General features: G+C 38.3%; 1 protein-coding gene across 1 annotated transcript; it reads left to right on the forward strand.

The window, feature by feature from the left end:
- The first annotated feature begins 5,895 nt into the window (after positions 1–5,895).
- LOC113277880 (AFP homolog 2-like) lies at positions 5,896–7,664 on the forward strand. Its single transcript, XM_026526851.1, has 2 exons — positions 5,896–6,681; positions 6,775–7,664. Exons 1-2 carry the CDS (start codon positions 5,985–5,987, stop codon positions 7,521–7,523), a joined length of 1,446 nt encoding a protein of 481 aa, XP_026382636.1. The 5' UTR covers positions 5,896–5,984; the 3' UTR covers positions 7,524–7,664.
- Positions 7,665–17,563: the final 9,899 nt, after the last annotated feature.

Consider the following 17,563-nt stretch of genomic DNA (forward strand, 5'->3'; position numbering starts at 1 on the left):
GTAATTTTTTTCTGTTTTGTAGTGTAGTTTGCTTGCACGCTTTAAAGTTTTGCACTAGTGTCTCTTTCTGTATTTTGAAAAGGATTCCAGAGTTGATTATGTATGCCACAGCAACATCTGCTGTAATAGTGAGTCTTTTTTAATCTTTGCGTAAATTTATGTACTTCTTCTTTTACTGGACTTTAGTGCAAGATCGGTTAACTCCTTGGGCCAATGAATCAATCTGTCTCCAGTAGCTAACCTCCCTATTGTGGTGTTTATGTAGTTAACTACTGCGTTTCCTTCTAGCAAAAGACATTTCCAGTTTTATGTTGCACCATAATAACCATACCATTACCTTTTCAATATTTTTGGCCTTAACAAAACCTGTTAGGGAACTTTATTGGATGGAAAAGGGGATAGTAAAAGGTGAGGTTGTTTATAAAGAAAACACTTCCAAAGGCAAGCTATCCATGTGAACCGGTTACCTTATGGCGCGTTTGGATTAAGGCTGCACATGGTCCGGTACTGTCCGATTCTCCTATGGAACCGGTCCCCGTACCTGGTGTTGACCGGTACTGAAATTTGAGGACCGGTACCTGTACTTGTACCTTGTGTTGTACCGGTACTCCGGTACAAGTCCGGTACCGGGTTTTTTACCCATATTTTGACACAGAGATGGACAAAAACTTCATCCGAATGAACAGGTAGAACCAAAAAAGAAAGAAAAAAGAAACACTACAATTTCAAGCATTCAACAACATTATTTGATCTAGCTACACAAGATAGAAGCTCATGTTCAATACCGGTAAACAAATTTCAATCAGACAGAGAGGTAGCCGGACAAAGAGACACAAAATCACACAACAGAGATTGAACAAAGACCGTCAGAATGAGTCCATCAACAACAAGTCAGCAACACGGCAACTCAATCCTCTATGAGTGCAGTCCATCAACAGCAAATCAGCCTTCCCCTGTAATTCAACATCTCTATATACATCAATTTTAGGAACAACTGCAAGATCTCATCGATTAAACCCATCACCAGTTTCATACTCGAACCAAATCTGAATTTCATCTCAAAGACCCTAATTTCACTTTCAGTTCTTCAATCGGCTTGAATCTCGAAACCCTAATTCCTATTGCAGATGCAAATCAAAACCCTAATTCCTTATCTCTTCTGATTCCTTCGAAATTACCCAAAATCAGATGATGGTGGTGGTGGTGCTAGTGATGGAGAAGGTGGTGGTGGTGTTGAATCTGATATAAAGACTCAAAGTCAGAGAGTGGAGAAGAATGAAAATAAGTGAGCGATGGTGTATTCGTCTTCCTGTTCTTCAGCTCTGAGAAAAAAAGAAGAAGAATAGTTGATTCTCGAGAGATAGCACTGCTACTAATACCTAGAATCAATGACCAGGATTAAATCAAATAACAAGATCAAAGGCTATTATTAAGGGAAAATTAGGCGCAGGCCCAAAAAAAATAATATCGTTATTGTCAGGTCCACAATTAATTTTAGGTACCGTGACACCCATAATTATTTCCGTGGCACCCATAATTATATGAAATTATTAAACATGTCTGCATGACGGATTATGCATCCGTATGACGGGTTATGCATCAGGGGTATAATTGACAATGCAACTTGGATATAACATATCTAAAAATCCGTGCCTTGGAATTTTATAAATTTTATATCGTTAGAAATCTTTTCAAGAGAGCTACGCAACGAGTACAAACAACAATATCAAATTTTTGTTTTACACGAAAAAATCGGAGGTGATCATCATTTTAGGCAAAATTTCGAAAACTGACTACATAACCATTATGCAGCCACCAAAAAAGATGCATAACACATTCTGCAGACGCATAACGAATTATGCAACCATTTTCTCGACTGCATAACAAAGTTATGCATCTATAACAAGTTATGTAACCATTGTTTTGGTAGATTTTAGTGCGTACATAAAAAATTGATGCATAATGCAGTATGCATCCATATTTACGGATGCATATCAGGTTATGCATCTATTTTCTCGATGCATAAAAGATTGTGCAACAATTTTCTCGATGCACAATGCATTATGCAGTCATATTTTCGGATGCATAACGTGTTATGCAACCTTCTCTGGACTGCATAACAAGTTATGCTGCTATTATTGTAGGGGCATGACAAGTTATGCAGCCTTTTTTTTTGTTGGTTTCAATATTAACAAAAATGTTGTTGCATAACGTGTTATGCAACCATTTTCGCGACTGCATAACAAGTTATGCAATAAATTTTATAGATGCATAACAAGTTATGCAACCATTTTCATAGCTGCATAACAGATTATTCAACCATTATGAACAACACCAACACCAATAGATCACACTAGCTTTACAACCAACAACATCTATCCCTTTATTTTTTTCTATTAATATAGATTTTGTCGAGGGCGTTCTTGATCTCATCATGGAAATGATAATCCAGTCCTAGCCTTTGGATGGTATTGATCAGCTTCCACGAATATGGCAATCCACTGACTCCATCAACGAATATTCCTTCAGCTTTTCGGCTTTATTTGTACAGATCTCACTCTGTCCATTAACAAGGTAATCCGCAAATGGAACATCAATTAAAAAATCTATTATACATTACACAAGAGGTCGAAAGTATGACCTATTGGACCATCCACTGAAATAGACTGATGAAAACACATGTGCAACAGCCATAACTCCTATGATGATACCACAAACTGTTGCTGCAGCTCCAAGACTTAGAGAGTAGTTATCAGCCGTTGGGACAATAATATACGTATTGACCATATACAAGAATGTATTTGCTAAGTTCAACATCAGTGACGTACAATGATATCTATGTTCATCAACTGGTTCATCATTTGGCATTGGTAATTCACCTTGCAAGATAAGGGCATGTTGTTGTTTTCATGCCCAGACCCATTATTATCCAAGTTCCAAGTTTTTCTCACAATCCCTTCCATACAATATTAGTAGCTACAAAATTAGCTGTCAGATCCGCACCGGAAGTTCGCAGTAAAAAAAGCTGACAAAACCAACTGAGACCCATTTGCTTCTGGTCTCTCCTTCTCTCTCTCTTTCTGCACACCAGCAAATGCAAACATTCTCTCCCGCATGATACATGGTGAAGATTTACAGCCACCTCATACACCAATATGGGATATCATTCTCGTCGGGAATCCTACGCAGGAACGTCATTATTCTGCTTAACCCGATCAAACTTTGATCAATTGCTTGAAACTGTCGACCTTGATTGGCCATTCAAAGTAGACGGTGTCGATAAAGATGATTTTCGAGAAACTGCAAACGAAGTGTTTTTCACGTCATGCCGTTCTTCTCCAGGGTTCGGTGGGAGGAATGCATTATCGTATTACCCATCTGGGCATGACAACAACAACGGGGATGGTGGTAGTTTTAGTGGAGGAGGAAATGGGAGGAATAATAATGGGTCTGGTTTGGTCGCGACCAGTAGATTAAAACGAAATATACATTTTAATTGAGGAAAGAAGATAACTTCACTTTGCTATCGTACCCATCATTCCTAAACTAATCAGACACCCATATATCAGTCAATCTTCACTAATTAACGGAAACAAGGTATTCTCTTCCTCCCATTGCCTTCTTCATCTCGACCACCAAAACCACCACGAGTTTCATCCAGGATATGTTTATGTTTTCGCCATCTTGGATATGCGATTTCAGAGAATGGTGTTTCGAATTTATTTATTTTTGTTTTTCTTCATCTGGTTGTAGATCTGACTTGATGAGTTTGGATGGGGAAAACCAGAGGTCTGAGTTGGGGTTCCAGTTTCCTATTTTCTGGATTTAGGGTGAGGAAGGCGGAGAGAAAGAGGAGAGGGTGTGTGGAAGTGGCAGAGAGAACTCAGAGAAACATTAGGTTTAGGTCTACAAATCTGTGAAGCCATTACAGTAACAATATCAACACAAGTAGAATACATCGAGAAGAAAACATCGAATATTAAAATATGGGCATGTGCATAATTTTATCACCGAAGATGGGTGCGACCGTGAGTTTTTTTGGCCGTGGGTTTCACAGTGGAAAGAAAACAGAAAATGGGTCTGGTAGTAGTTTTCACTATTATTAACCGGTTCTTTTGGTCTGGTTCTTGCCGGTTCGTTCACTAGAACCAGTATCTGTACCGGTCTATTTCGGTTCTTAAGATTCAGTCCCGGTCCCTGTACCGGTTACTCCGGTACCGGTTCGGTATTTTCGGTTCCAGACCGGTACAGGTCCTCTTGACCGGTTCCTGTGCAGCCTTAGTTTGGATACATGCGAACCTTTCTGCTTCTCCACAAGAAGTCATAAGCAAAAACACTTTACTTCATAAAAGGTTGACTTTTTTTGTTCTATAAGTCATTATGAAATTATATATCCAAACTAATTTCTGTTTTTTTTACTTCTACAAGTCATTATGAAATTATTTCTAAACTAACTTCCGGTTTTTTTGTTTCTGAGAGGTCCAAAAGAGACTTCTGAATGCGTTTGAATACACATCCAGAAATAACTTTTGATTTATAAAAGTCAAAAAACAAGAAGTTAGTTTGGGTGTAAAAGTTCAGAAAAACTTATAAAACAAAAAAGTCCATTTTTTACAAGCAAAATATCTTTATTTGACTTTTACTTTTGGTGAATCCGAACGCCCTTCAGGTCTTTTCAAATTTGATTGTGATTGTGTTGTTATTCTTCGAGCTCTTTTTCGTTTTGCAATCGTGATATGCACCATCCACTTATAAGAGATTTGCTCTCGCCCAGGTGTAAGCATTACATTTTGTAAGCATTACATTTTATAATGAAGAAATCCGTTGGGGAAATCCGGCGTGCTTGCCATCATTTTGGTAGGTACACCGTACAAGTATTATTGGTAGGCAGTAGTAAGCTGTTTTTGTTGCCATAGAACGTTTATGTCGGAATCGCGGATAGACTTTTAGGTGCATGCACTGTTTCGCCAAAAGCAATTTGGTGCCATAGAATTAGAAGCAGATGTGGAACAACCAGTAAGCCACCAACACGTGCGTACCTTCTGATCACATCGGCTAAAGCAACCAACAGACAAACCTTTATGATTACCCTAACCACAAATGTGAGAGTACTTTCTTCACTTTCCGCGTGTCCGATGAAATGTCGGTTTCACCGAATCTTGGACCTACCGTATCTGCTTTCAGTGTCCGCCACGTATGAAACACTGTTCTGTTAAAATCTTGAGTCTAAGCTAGAGCCCCCGGTTACGACACGTGGAAATGCGTTTCTGTTACAAGGAGATGTCAGTCGCCCTCTCTCCTAACAGCCACCAACGTGTCTTATTCTAAGCTTTCTTCTGACGACGTCGAGTCAAGCAAGATAAGAGAGCAGCTTGGATACACTATTGGTTCATCAAAATATTGCTAAACTGGCTAGCAATTTGCACCCAGCTTTGACCGTCCAGAATGTGTGTGGGGTAAATTTTTGCAAATTTTTGGTGGTCGATGTATCTGATTGATTTTCCACGTGTCACTACAAGAGGCACTCATATCGAATATTTGATAGGCTATAACGGTATTCTTGTTTAGCTGAACGAATAAACAAAGATACTCCCGCTTTATGAATTTGTACGTTGGAAATGAATGACATCTCGCAACACCTAGGAGTCGAGTTTTAAGAAACTGCAAAAACAAGCCACGTCTTAAAAGGAACAGCTTTTTAAGTCCACGTCGTCACAGAATTGGTCGGAGGATAAGATTCCCCAACTCCAACCATCTCCGCCGAATCCGTCTTACTATTTACGTGTCGCTTAGTCATCTCTCACAACCTCGTCTCTCGACACGTGTTAGGTTTCCCGCGTTTGAGATTGTTTATTATTTGAAGTTTCCTTTTAGCTAACAAAAAGATTTCGCAGTCTGAATGAAAAACAAAACACTTAAAAAAATATATCAAACAATTATTGTCCTTTTTTTGGTTTTTGAATTTTGATCTTGAAGGAGTTATAATGGAGATTATTGAAGGAAATGATGAAGAGATTGAGTTAAGTTTAGGGTTATCAATTGGTGGTGGTAGAAGTTTTAAGAAATTTGAGAAACCAAATCAAGAGAAATCATCATTAACATTTGATATGAAATTTCTTGAAAATGATAGTAATGGGTTAGATCTTGAGAAAAGGAAGAGGGAGATTCATAAAATGAGAAGGCAAGAAGCTAGAAAGAAGAGAGAAATTAAAAAGAATGGTGGTAGAGAGAAATTGATGAACAGAGCAGAACAAGATGAAGATGATGATCAAGTTGAACAGACCAGCAGCTTCAAGAAATTGAAACCTGAAAATGAAGAAGAAAAAGGTTTATATCCTGTGATGCTGCCATCATCAATGCAATATGGTTATCATCATCAACCTTTGCTTAATCCTTTTAGTAATGGGTTTGGTGCTTTTCCTGCTGCTTATCAAATGATGCCATTTTGGGTTCCTCCTCCACCACCACCACCTACTTCCACTTCTTCTTCTTCTCCTGAAACTGCTGTTGTTGTTGATGATAAAAATGTGGTTCAACCAATTGTTTGTAAACCTTTCATCAGAGCTTTTCAGTTTTCAGATACTCCAATTGATAAAGTTTCTGATGATGGAGTCAAAACTAGAGACTCTGATTCTTGTGGATCTGCTGTTATTTCTGATCATCAAATATCATCTCAAATTGGTAAGCTTATCAAGATTATCAACTTTTAAGTTTCTTGAAATCTGGTAGGATTTGTGTTGATGATTAACGGTGGGTTATGATTCTTAATTGCAGATAACGATACGAGTACTCCTCCTCCATTAAATCTACCTCAACTTCATGAATCAAACAATGTACAGCAGGTTCAATCTGAAAACATTACTGCTACTTCTCATCCACCACAGATATTAACCATAGGTATCAAGCAAGACACACCAAATTCAAACAAGATCATAGCATCATCCAATATTACTCAATCTAACCTTAGCTGCAGCAAATCAGGTGAAGAACCAACACCAATACCTAGCTCTGTTCCTATAATTATTAACACATCTAAGACAGAATTCCCACCACAAAACTTACCACCTCTTCAACAATCGAAGTGTGCTAATGGGGATAGTCACAAGCCACCGATACCGAGGGTTCCTCATCAATCAAAGGGATCTAATGAGGATTGTAATATGAAGCCTCCATTACCACTCTCACCCAAGAAGGTGGTGGTCACTGATCATGTAGAAACTAACCAGTTGAAAAAGGTTACTACTACTAATGAAGAAGAAACTAACAAATCTCCTAAAGCAGCAACACAAGTTCCGCAAATCAAATCCCTGCCGAAAATGCCGTGCGTTTCGACTGTTGGTGATGGACCTGGTGGGAAAACCATTACAGGGTTCTTGTACAGGTATACCAATGCAGAAGTTAGCATAGTGTGTGTTTGCCATGGAAGCTCATTTTCTCCAGCTGAATTTGTGAAGCATGCGGGAAGAACTGATGTTTCTCAACCCTTGAAACACATAACTGTGCTTCCATCCCCATTCGGCTGATAAGCATATATTACTGTAACCTGTTGTCTTCTTTTAGGTTTTTTGACATCTAATTTTGTTTCTCCCTTTTGTTATGGATCTGGGTCTTGTTTAAATGTATTTATCTTATGCATTATAAAAGGGAAGAATTAGTTTTTGCTCTGTTCTCCACTATTAATCCATATACTACATAGTAGATTTTCTGTTTGGGGTGTGAAACCCCCAAACATCTACTGTTGCTTGTAATTTCGTTGAAACATCACCTCACCTACCATAGAGAAAACGTGGCTCTTAAGTGCATTGACAGATTAGCAAGGGAATAAGAAACTAGAACTCTTCCATTTTCGCCTTGCTAATTCTCACCGTAAGTACAAATGACATTGTGCTATGAAATCTATAACTGTATTATCCTCCGCGAAATGACAAACAAAAACTGAGCAACCCTCCATCATTCATGTATACTGTAGACAAGCCATATTTTTCAAACAGAGTATGCACAAATTTACGGACAAAACCGGAGACAACACAAGAACTGGAACCGAGCAATTCTGCAAACAGGAACTCCCATCTCCAGACAAACCATGCATGTGCGTAATTGCTGCAGAGTGAGATAAAAATGCATGTGCCTAAAATTCCGAGTTACTTGATTATTTCCAGTGAGACTTCATTATATGATCAGGTAAATAAGAGAAACTAGATTTGATTATTGTCAGGTGTTTTGCAAGACAGAACTTCAGAAACAATGTTATTTTGTTTGACTGCATCATTTTACATGGGGATATTGCCTGAATCAAACTACATTACATTACATGTATTTATATCTAACAGCAGCATCTCAATTCTTTCCCCGAAATAGCAGTGTCTCAATTCTATTTTTTTTTTTATTTTTTTTGATGGGGAGCAGTGTCTCAATTCAACGGTGTCGAGATGTAAAACCACTTGAAATTGACATACAAATTACAAACAAATGAAACAAGAAAAAATATTCTTCAGCCATGAAACTAATTGCCATCGTATTTCTGCAAAAAGGGCTTACCTGAATTTAGTTGAGATCCGTTTCATTACTGTTGCTGTTTTCAGGGATTACTATTTCATCTTTGGTTTCAGATGTTGAACCTGCATCCATTTCTTTACCTAGAGGCTCGAGTTGAACACACTCAGCGGTAGGACTGGGAGATGAACCGTGTTAAGTATCGGACTCATGCCATGAGTGAGATACTGCAAGATCTTCCTTCTTCACAACATTAAAGATAATACCATAATGGATCCTTTCAGGTTCAGGAAGATCTCTTTCAGTAATTGTAATGCTAGCTGTACCGGATAAAGTTCTGCTGCTACTGCTACCACCCCCCACCCCGGTCAAGAATCTCAGGGATTCGATCTAGTGTGGTTACGCTGGAACTACTGTGGTAGTAAGAATCCTTACTAACCATTTGAATTATGATACTGGGTGACCTCATCAAAGTTAAGCATATACCATCTTGCTTAATAAAAATCAATGGAAAAACTCTTTTGTTCTAAGCAAAAAATCATAATTTAAATTGCATAAATTATTTAAAATAGAAATTACCACTTTTTCATTGTCAGAATAGCTTCCTCCGTCGCCCCAGAGGATGGTTTTAGCTCCTCATATCAATCATGGTCTCAAAAGATTGGTCTATGGCTCAAAAGATGATCAAAAGAGTGAAAAGGTATGAAACTGTGAGTTTGTAACAGTTATAATTGTTACAAAACTCTCTGTAACGGAAGAACGAAAGTGAACTGTTGCAACCTTTATTAGTTGTTGGAATAATTGTTACAAAACTGTTACAAAGAGTTTGGATTTGAAAGTTTAGGCCACGGTTTCTGCGACTGTTTTCAACTATCGAGTTCACTATTCACCTTCTTCCCTGACTGCAACTCGGCAGTTTCTCTGTAAAAAATTTTCTTTGTTTTTGAGCTTCCCTAAACCTCCCTAAGTCTCGACAGACCCTCTATGAGTTCCCAACACCCTATATATACTCCACAGGGCCAAACTATCTCGCCATAACTTCATATAATCTTCCATTATTCTTCACTGTCTGTTTAGGAAATAATTTAGATATTTGATTTCTCCACGAGTTCTGAAGCTGCAAAATTACTATATTTATCTCCTTCACACTCCATATGGTTGTTAGAGTCATCCTAACATACACAAACTCATTCCAACTCATGCAAATCCCGTGACAGTCTCCATACAATGACGTGCTCCCTGTTTTGCTCCACAATTTGATTCAGCCAATTCTGGCACGAGATAACACCTGAAATAGCTTAATATGGTTATATCACATCTTTCCACAAAGTTTCAGCGATTGAATCGCACAAAATCACGTCCAAAAATCGATCGAAACATCTGCCAGTTGAAGAAGAAAATTTCCCGCCAAAATGAAAATTCAAAGTTTGAAGATGGTGTCCCCCTATCCGATCCTGGGTGCGAATAGCATCTTCCTTTTTGGGGTGACCTGAGTTGCCCCTTAGTAATTGAGTGCCCCTTAACCAATGATGAGAGTCCGAATAACATATGTCCTCCGAGGGTGCTCCGTGCAACTTTTCGAGCCGAATTTTCCAACAATAATTATTTTCCAAAATTACCTACAAACACACAAAATACCATAATAAGGACGAAAACAAGTACTAACAATACGAAACATTGAGGACAAATTAGACACATAAATGCGTCTATCAAATACCCCCAAACTTATTATTTGCTAGTCCTCGAGCAAAAATAAAAAATAAAACCGAGTTAATCTCGGGAGGGTTTACCAGAGGTGTACCCACAAAACCATTACTCCAGACCCTAGCTATCTATGTCGAACCTTGGAAGGCAGTAAAGAATCTTCTTGGTTGGCTTACAATCACTGACTACAGGAGGAAGTACCCTGATGCGAAATTCCAATTGTTGTACACGAGTTTACACTCAAGCATACTAAAATTCGTATAAAGTGACAGAGCTCTACTCAGATAGTTGCACTATGGACATCATATTCGGAGTCAAACTAATCATATGGATAGAAAAAGGAGATGGAAATAGAAAAACATAGATGGTTTTGATGTTAACCAAATGATCGATGTTTCACATATCTGTCTGAAGGCCACTGCCAGAATGAACCTATCCTAATGGACTGAGATACCGATCTGACTAATATCAACACAACTGGCATATACAAGGGAACCAGTGGTCAATAACTTAAATCTAGATCAACAAACTGGCAAATACAAGGGAACCAGCAGTTGACTACACAGAACAATAACCATTTTTTTTTTATTATTTTTTAACTTAACGACATGAATAGATCTTTTTGATCCAAGCGCATGCTTCTTGTCAGCAGATTACACGATAGTTCCCACGGGTCCTGCATTCCACGCTTGCTTAGGCGACGGAAACAGGGAGAACACACGCATATTGCTATCCAAGTGTTTATACTTATTCCGATTGGTCTAACTGGTCCGATCTTTTTTTTTTTTTTTAGTAACCCAGTCACTCTAATTCACTCTAACAGTGGTAACAACTTGAATCGTGTACCCAACCTAATCACTTAGAGAAACATAGTTTAAAATGAAAAAATAAAATAAAAAAAAAAGAAATGAAAAAGACTCAACGAGATATGGTGCAACTATCATGTTATTTATAACACCTGAGCTCTGTGCTTTTATGAATAGTCTCTATAGATGTTTCCATCTAATCAGATTGGTTCCTCAACTCCTACAATCAAGATGCTTCCATCCACTTAGATTAGTTAGTGCCATCCCGAATACGCATAAATCTCTAGGCTCTGGAGCGTATTTATTTATTGCAACTAAAAGATTTTCCCATACCCCCAAACTTAAATCTAACATTGTCCTCAATGTTTCCAATGATAAAATTAACAGCATGAACGAGGAGAAATTGTTACCACTTGAAGCAAAAAGGGTTGAGGAAATATATTACCGTGTTGCGTGATATTGGGTTACCTCCCAAGAAGTGCTAAGTTCAAAGTCTTCAGCCAGACATCAAATACCTCAAAAAGGATCTTCACCTTCCAAAGTCATATACCAATAGCCGAAAAAGTTGTGGGTCCATAATACCAAATAGAGCTAACACCAATATGAGACAACTGCACTGGTTCAGAAAAATGAACAGAAGGAGCACATCCTCATCTAAGGTTTCTTGCAAGACAACCGGATCCATCAAGAGCCTCCAGTTGGGCTTCATAAGAGTGTCTTGAAAAACAGATTCATCCGAAAAACGGGTTTCTAATATATGGATTTCCTCCTGAACAATATCAGGCGGATCAGGTTGTGGAGTCTGAATAGACTCAAGCGATACCTCAGATGCACTAGGCTTGAGTCCCAAGTTAGGGACTTCTACTGGGGATAATTGACAATCTCTACCCCCAAAGTTAGGGTAATCACTATTCTCCGTAAGACCTTTAACTATGTCTTGAATTTCCGGATCCGGAGAGTATTTAAAATACTCTAGAGCTTCTTCTAGTTCACTACCCCCAAACTTAGAGTTTTGGGTGTCTCTAGATAAACTAGTCACAATATTCCTAATTTCTAGACCATCCGGTTCCTGAAAAAGGTCAATTGCTTTCTCTGAGTTATAATCAGGTGGTTCATCCTCTAAATTCTTTTGAGGTATACTAGCTATAGGACTTATATGTTTCATATCCTCTATGGTCATCCCTAGAGTTTCCTTATTGTGTTGAAGCACGGTTACTGGCCTAATCTCATGATCACTATCCAAATCGGAAGTTATAGGAAAAATCTCAGATGGGCCTACAAATGCATAATTGGGGTCCAACTTAGAAGGATCTTTAGGCTCTTCGAAATAAGGGCTTAAGGTAGATTCGGTAGCTAGTAATGGTTCAAAACTAGATTTCCATTTATCGGTATCTAACATAGGAATGGAATCCAACAGAGCATTTACTTGTTCAATGTTTCTATCATCGTCGAAATCCATGCTAAAACGGGCTAGACAACTCTCTAATGGATCTTCCGATTCGGTGTTTGGTACAGACTTCGGAACTAAGGTTCCTATCATGTTGACCTCTTCAATGCACGTGTCATCTAGCTCAGAATGTAGCTTATTGACATTAAAAATATTCAACTCAATAGTCATATTACCAAAAGATAGATTCATAATACCATTTCGACAATTTATGATCGCATTAGACGTGGCTAAAAACGGGCGACCTAAAATCACTGGTATTTGGTTCTCTGGGTCAGGGACAGGTTGGGTATCTAGGATAATAAAATCCACTGGATAAATAAACTTGTCAACCTCTATGAGAACATCCTCGATCACACCACGAGGAACTTTAACGGACCTATCAGCTAACTGAAGTGTTACCTGGGTAGGTTTCATCTCACCAAGTCCTAGCTTAAGGTACACATGGTACATAAGTAAGTTCACACTGGCTCCTAAGTCAAGCAACGCTTTCTCAACACGGTATTTACCTATTGTACAAGCAATGGTAGGGGAACCTGGGTATTTATACTTAGGAGTAGTGGTATTCTGAATAATAGAACTCACATGACTAGCTATGAAGGCTTTCTTCTGGACACTGAGCTTACGCTTTCGCGTACACAAGTCCTTAATGAACTTGGCATAAGAGGGAATCTGCCTAATTGCATCTAGTAGTGGAAGGTTGATAGTTACCTGCTTAAAAACCTCAAATATATCATTAAAGTTTGACTCCCTCTTAGTCGTAACTAACAGCTGGGGGAACGGGGCTCTGGGAACAAAGACGGTCTCATCAGGACCCTCATTGGTCTTTTTAGAGACTCTATCAGTCTCCTCATTTTCTGGCTCAGAAGGGTGAACTACAGCATGTTCACTATCAGGCATGGCAACCTTATTGTCAACTTTCTTTCCACTCCTAAGGGTTGTAATAGAGTTCACATGATTGTACGATTTCTCTGCTTTACGACTGGGTTGAGTTTGACTAGGAAACTTACCTTTTTCCCTCAAAGATTCATTTATCTGACTAACCTGGTTTTTTAACTCAGAAATAGCTTGGGAGTTAGCATAATCTATATTTTTACTTTCTTCTATCCCTTGACAACCATTAGGTTGATCTTATCAGAGTTTTTAATAAACGAGGCTAGAGTGTCTTCTAAACTTGTGATCTTTTTATCCGAAGGGTTCTGAAACTGGTGTTGACCTGAAGAGTTCTTAGCATAACCAAAACCTGGGGGAGGCTGAGAATTACTAGACTGACCTTGATTCTGGCCCTTAGACCAAGAAAAATTAGGATAGTTTCTCCAACTAGGGTTGTAGGTTTCTGAGTATGGGTCAAACTTCTGACGGTTCTCAAACCTAGCGTTGTTATAGATAGCATGGGCTTGTTCTTCACTAACATGACCTTCCCAAAACGAGTTATTGAGCTCTACTCCACAACTAGAGACTTGAGCGGCTCTAATCCTACCATCAGGTTCAACAAGAGACCTATAATTAGGCTGATTCAATTCCAAATCTTCTAACCTTCTAAAACAAAGCAGCAAACTTAGCATCTGACTCGAAGCTTGTATCTACCACATTGGTGTTACTTCTATTGACCAAGAGTCTTTTAGGGAGTTCAACACAAGACTCCCACTGTTGGGATTTTTTAGCGATAGCTCCTAAGAAGGTAAAAGCATTATCAACATTTTTATTGGTGAACTCACCAGCGCACATACACTCGACCATGGCTTTGGTCGATTAGTCTAAACCATTATAAATAATCTCAGCAAGTTTCATTTTATCAAATCCATGGTGGAGACACTGGGATAGGAGATCATTGAATCTCTCTAAAAACCTATAAAGAGACTCTCCCTCTTGTTGCACACTAGCACTAATTCTGTGCCTAACAACTGCAGTTTTATGCTTAGGGTAGAATTTCATATAGAAAGCAGCAACAAGTTCCTGCCATGTTTCAATGGACTCAGGTGGTAGGTTTTTCAGCCAGGTCTTGTCTTTATCTCTCAAGGAAAAGGGAAACATCTTAAGTTTCAAAACTTCATCAGTGAGGTCTTTTATTCTAACTGTCCCACATATTTCCTCAAAGTCCCTAATATGAAAATAAGGGTTCTCATCATCTTTCCTAAGAACATAGGGATCATCTGAAGAATACTAGGTTTTATCTCGAAATTAGCCGTACTGGCTGGCAATTTAATGCACGAAGATCGGTTGGTCCTAGTTGGGAACATGTAATCTTTCAAAGTTTCCATCGCTGGCACAACTGAAGTACTAGGGGTACCTTCCTCACGAAGAGACAGATTTTCAAAACTGAAGTTTCCAAAAACGGGGCTCTCAAAAGAAGAGTCTTCGAGCTCCCCGCTTTCACAAGAAGAACTTCTAGGCTCGTCACTAATCAAACGGCCAAAAGTATTTATTTTCCAAGCCCTTTCGGGCATACACTAAAAAAAAAAAAAAAAAGTCCTAAAAGGAAGGGAAGTTCTATGCAAACACAAACAAGGCTGACTCCACCACAACAAACCTACTGATTTCTAGCAAACAAAAAGCATGATGGTTCCACTTAGATTGTTTCTAGACCAGCTTCTAATCCTTCGAAAGGGAATTAGTTACAATTTAAGCAAACCCCTCTAGAATCAATCCAAGTCAAAGTAAGTTGAATTGAGGCGAGGGAATCTCAGTGGAGCTTTGATACCCAAGGCCTCACCGCTATCACAAGGCGGCGCAGTCATGCATTCAACTCACATAAACCATCATGAACTTCGAAGTATGCTAAAAGAGTAACCAATATTTTTCGAACGACTTTCCTACTAAGCTCGTTACCCTATAGGTCTCGTTCTATTTCAAATTTTAAAGTTTAGGTTCGCGTTTGGTTTCGTTTTCCTAAGGCGGGTAAGAAGAGAACGGTGATGAAATCCGAACCCTTATCTTGTATGGCCAGTCCTTGCCCTTTACTAGGAATTTAAAACAACCGTTTTCAGTTCCTCAACATATATGCAAACGAAGGAATACAGTAACTCGCTGACATGGGATTCGCGAGTGTTTCGACAGACTTACCTCCCGTTCCAGACGGGGGATGAACCGTTGTCGTCGACTCGGGCCACAACTCCTATGTTGTGTACGAAACCGAGGGGCCGAGGTGATATCGTAATCACCGTCCTTCTCTGCAAACAGTTTAATATTTAATCTACCCTTCCGTAGGGTTTAAAAAAAATTAATGTCCAAATGTCCAAAGTCCAAAAGAAAGGTCCAAAAAATAAAGTGCAAAAAGAAAAATAAAAAATAAAAAGAATTCCTAATACAATCTAATAAAATAACACTCTCTTTTTTTTTCTCTCTTTTTCTATAAAAAAAAAATTCTTCTTCTTTAGCTCCTTTCGCTTTGCCTTTTACTTCAAGTCTTTAAATATTCGCCAAAAGCTTTGGCAAAAATTTCTTTCGCTCCAAATTCCCAAAGTCTGAAAGGAAAAGACAAAAACCCAAAAACGTAAAGAAGAACAAAAAAAACTAAAAAATAAATAAATAAATCTAAAAACTCTATCCTAAAGACAAGTCCGCGTCGGCGACGCCAAAAATTTGATGGTTTTCCAAAAGTTGTTGTAATAGTGGTAAATAATAGGTTCTTTTCAGACTTGTGAAGGAAAGAATTTTTAGATTTAAATAAATATTTCAAATTTGATTCAAAAAGTGATGTCAAGATTTTGGAGAAACTGGGGCTAAGGGTTCAACTATTCTATCAATTCCAAAGTGATATTATTATTATTATTATGCAATTTTCCATTTAAGTGATTCTAATCATTGCAAAAATAGATTTTATAAAAGAGCAATTGTAAGTTGAAAGCATGGAATATCAAGAACTCAAAGTTAAGCATATACCATCAATTAAAATAACAATTGCTTAATAAAAATCATTGGAAAAAATCTTTTGTTCTAGGCAAAAAATCATAATTTAAATTCCATAAATTATTCAAAATAGAAATTATCACTTTTTCATTGTCATAATAGCTCCCTCCGTCGCCCCAGAGGATGGGTTTAGCTCCTCATATCAATCATGGTCTCAAAAGATTGGTCTATGGCTCAAAAGATGATCAAAAGAGTGAAAAGGTATGAAACTGTGAGTTTGTAACAGTTATAATTGTTACAAAACTCGCTGTAACGGAAGAATTAAAGTGAACTGTTGCAAACTTTATTAGTTGTTGGAATAATTGTTAAAAAACTGTTACAAAGAGTTTGGATTTGAAAGTTTAGGCCACGGTTTCTGCGACTGTTTTCAACTATCGAGTTCACTATTCACCTTCTTCCCTGACTGCAACTCGGCAGTTTCTCTGTAAAAAATTTTCTTTGTTTTTGAGCTTCCCTAAACCTCCCTAAGTCTCGACAGACCCTCTCTGAGTTCCCAACACCCTATATATACTCTACAGGGCCAAACTATCTCGCCATAACTTCATATAATCTTCCATTATTCTTCACTGTCTGTTTAGGAAATAATTTAGATATTTTGATTTCTCCACGAGTTCTGAAGATGCCAAATTACTACATTTATCTCCTTCACACTCCAGATGGTTGTTAGAGTCATCCTAACATACGCAAACTCATTCCAACTCATGCAAATCCCGTGACAGTCTCCATACAATGACGTGATCCCTGTTTTGCTCCACAATTTGATTCAGCCAATTCTGGCCCGAGATAACACCTGAAATAGCTTAATATGGTTATATCACATCTTTCCACAAAGTTTCAGCGATTAAATCGCACAAAATCACGTCCAAAAATCGATCGAAACATCTGGCAGTTGAAGAAGAAAATTTCCCGCCAAAATGAAAATTCAAATTTTTGAAGATGGTGTCCCCCTATCCGATCCTGGGGTGCGAATAGTATATGCCTTTTTGGGGTGACCTGGGTTACCCCTTAGTAATTGAGTGCCCCTTAACCAATGATGAGAGTCCGAATAACAAATGTCCTCCAGGGGTGCTCCGTGCAACTTTTCGAGCCGAATTTTTCAACAATAATTATTTTCCAAAAATACCTACAAACACACAAAACACCATAATAAGGACGAAAACAAGTACTAACAATACGAAACATTGAGGACAAATTAGACACATAA

Source organism: Papaver somniferum, chromosome 5 (assembly GCF_003573695.1).
Source record: "Papaver somniferum cultivar HN1 chromosome 5, ASM357369v1, whole genome shotgun sequence".
NCBI lineage: Eukaryota > Viridiplantae > Streptophyta > Magnoliopsida > Ranunculales > Papaveraceae > Papaver > Papaver somniferum.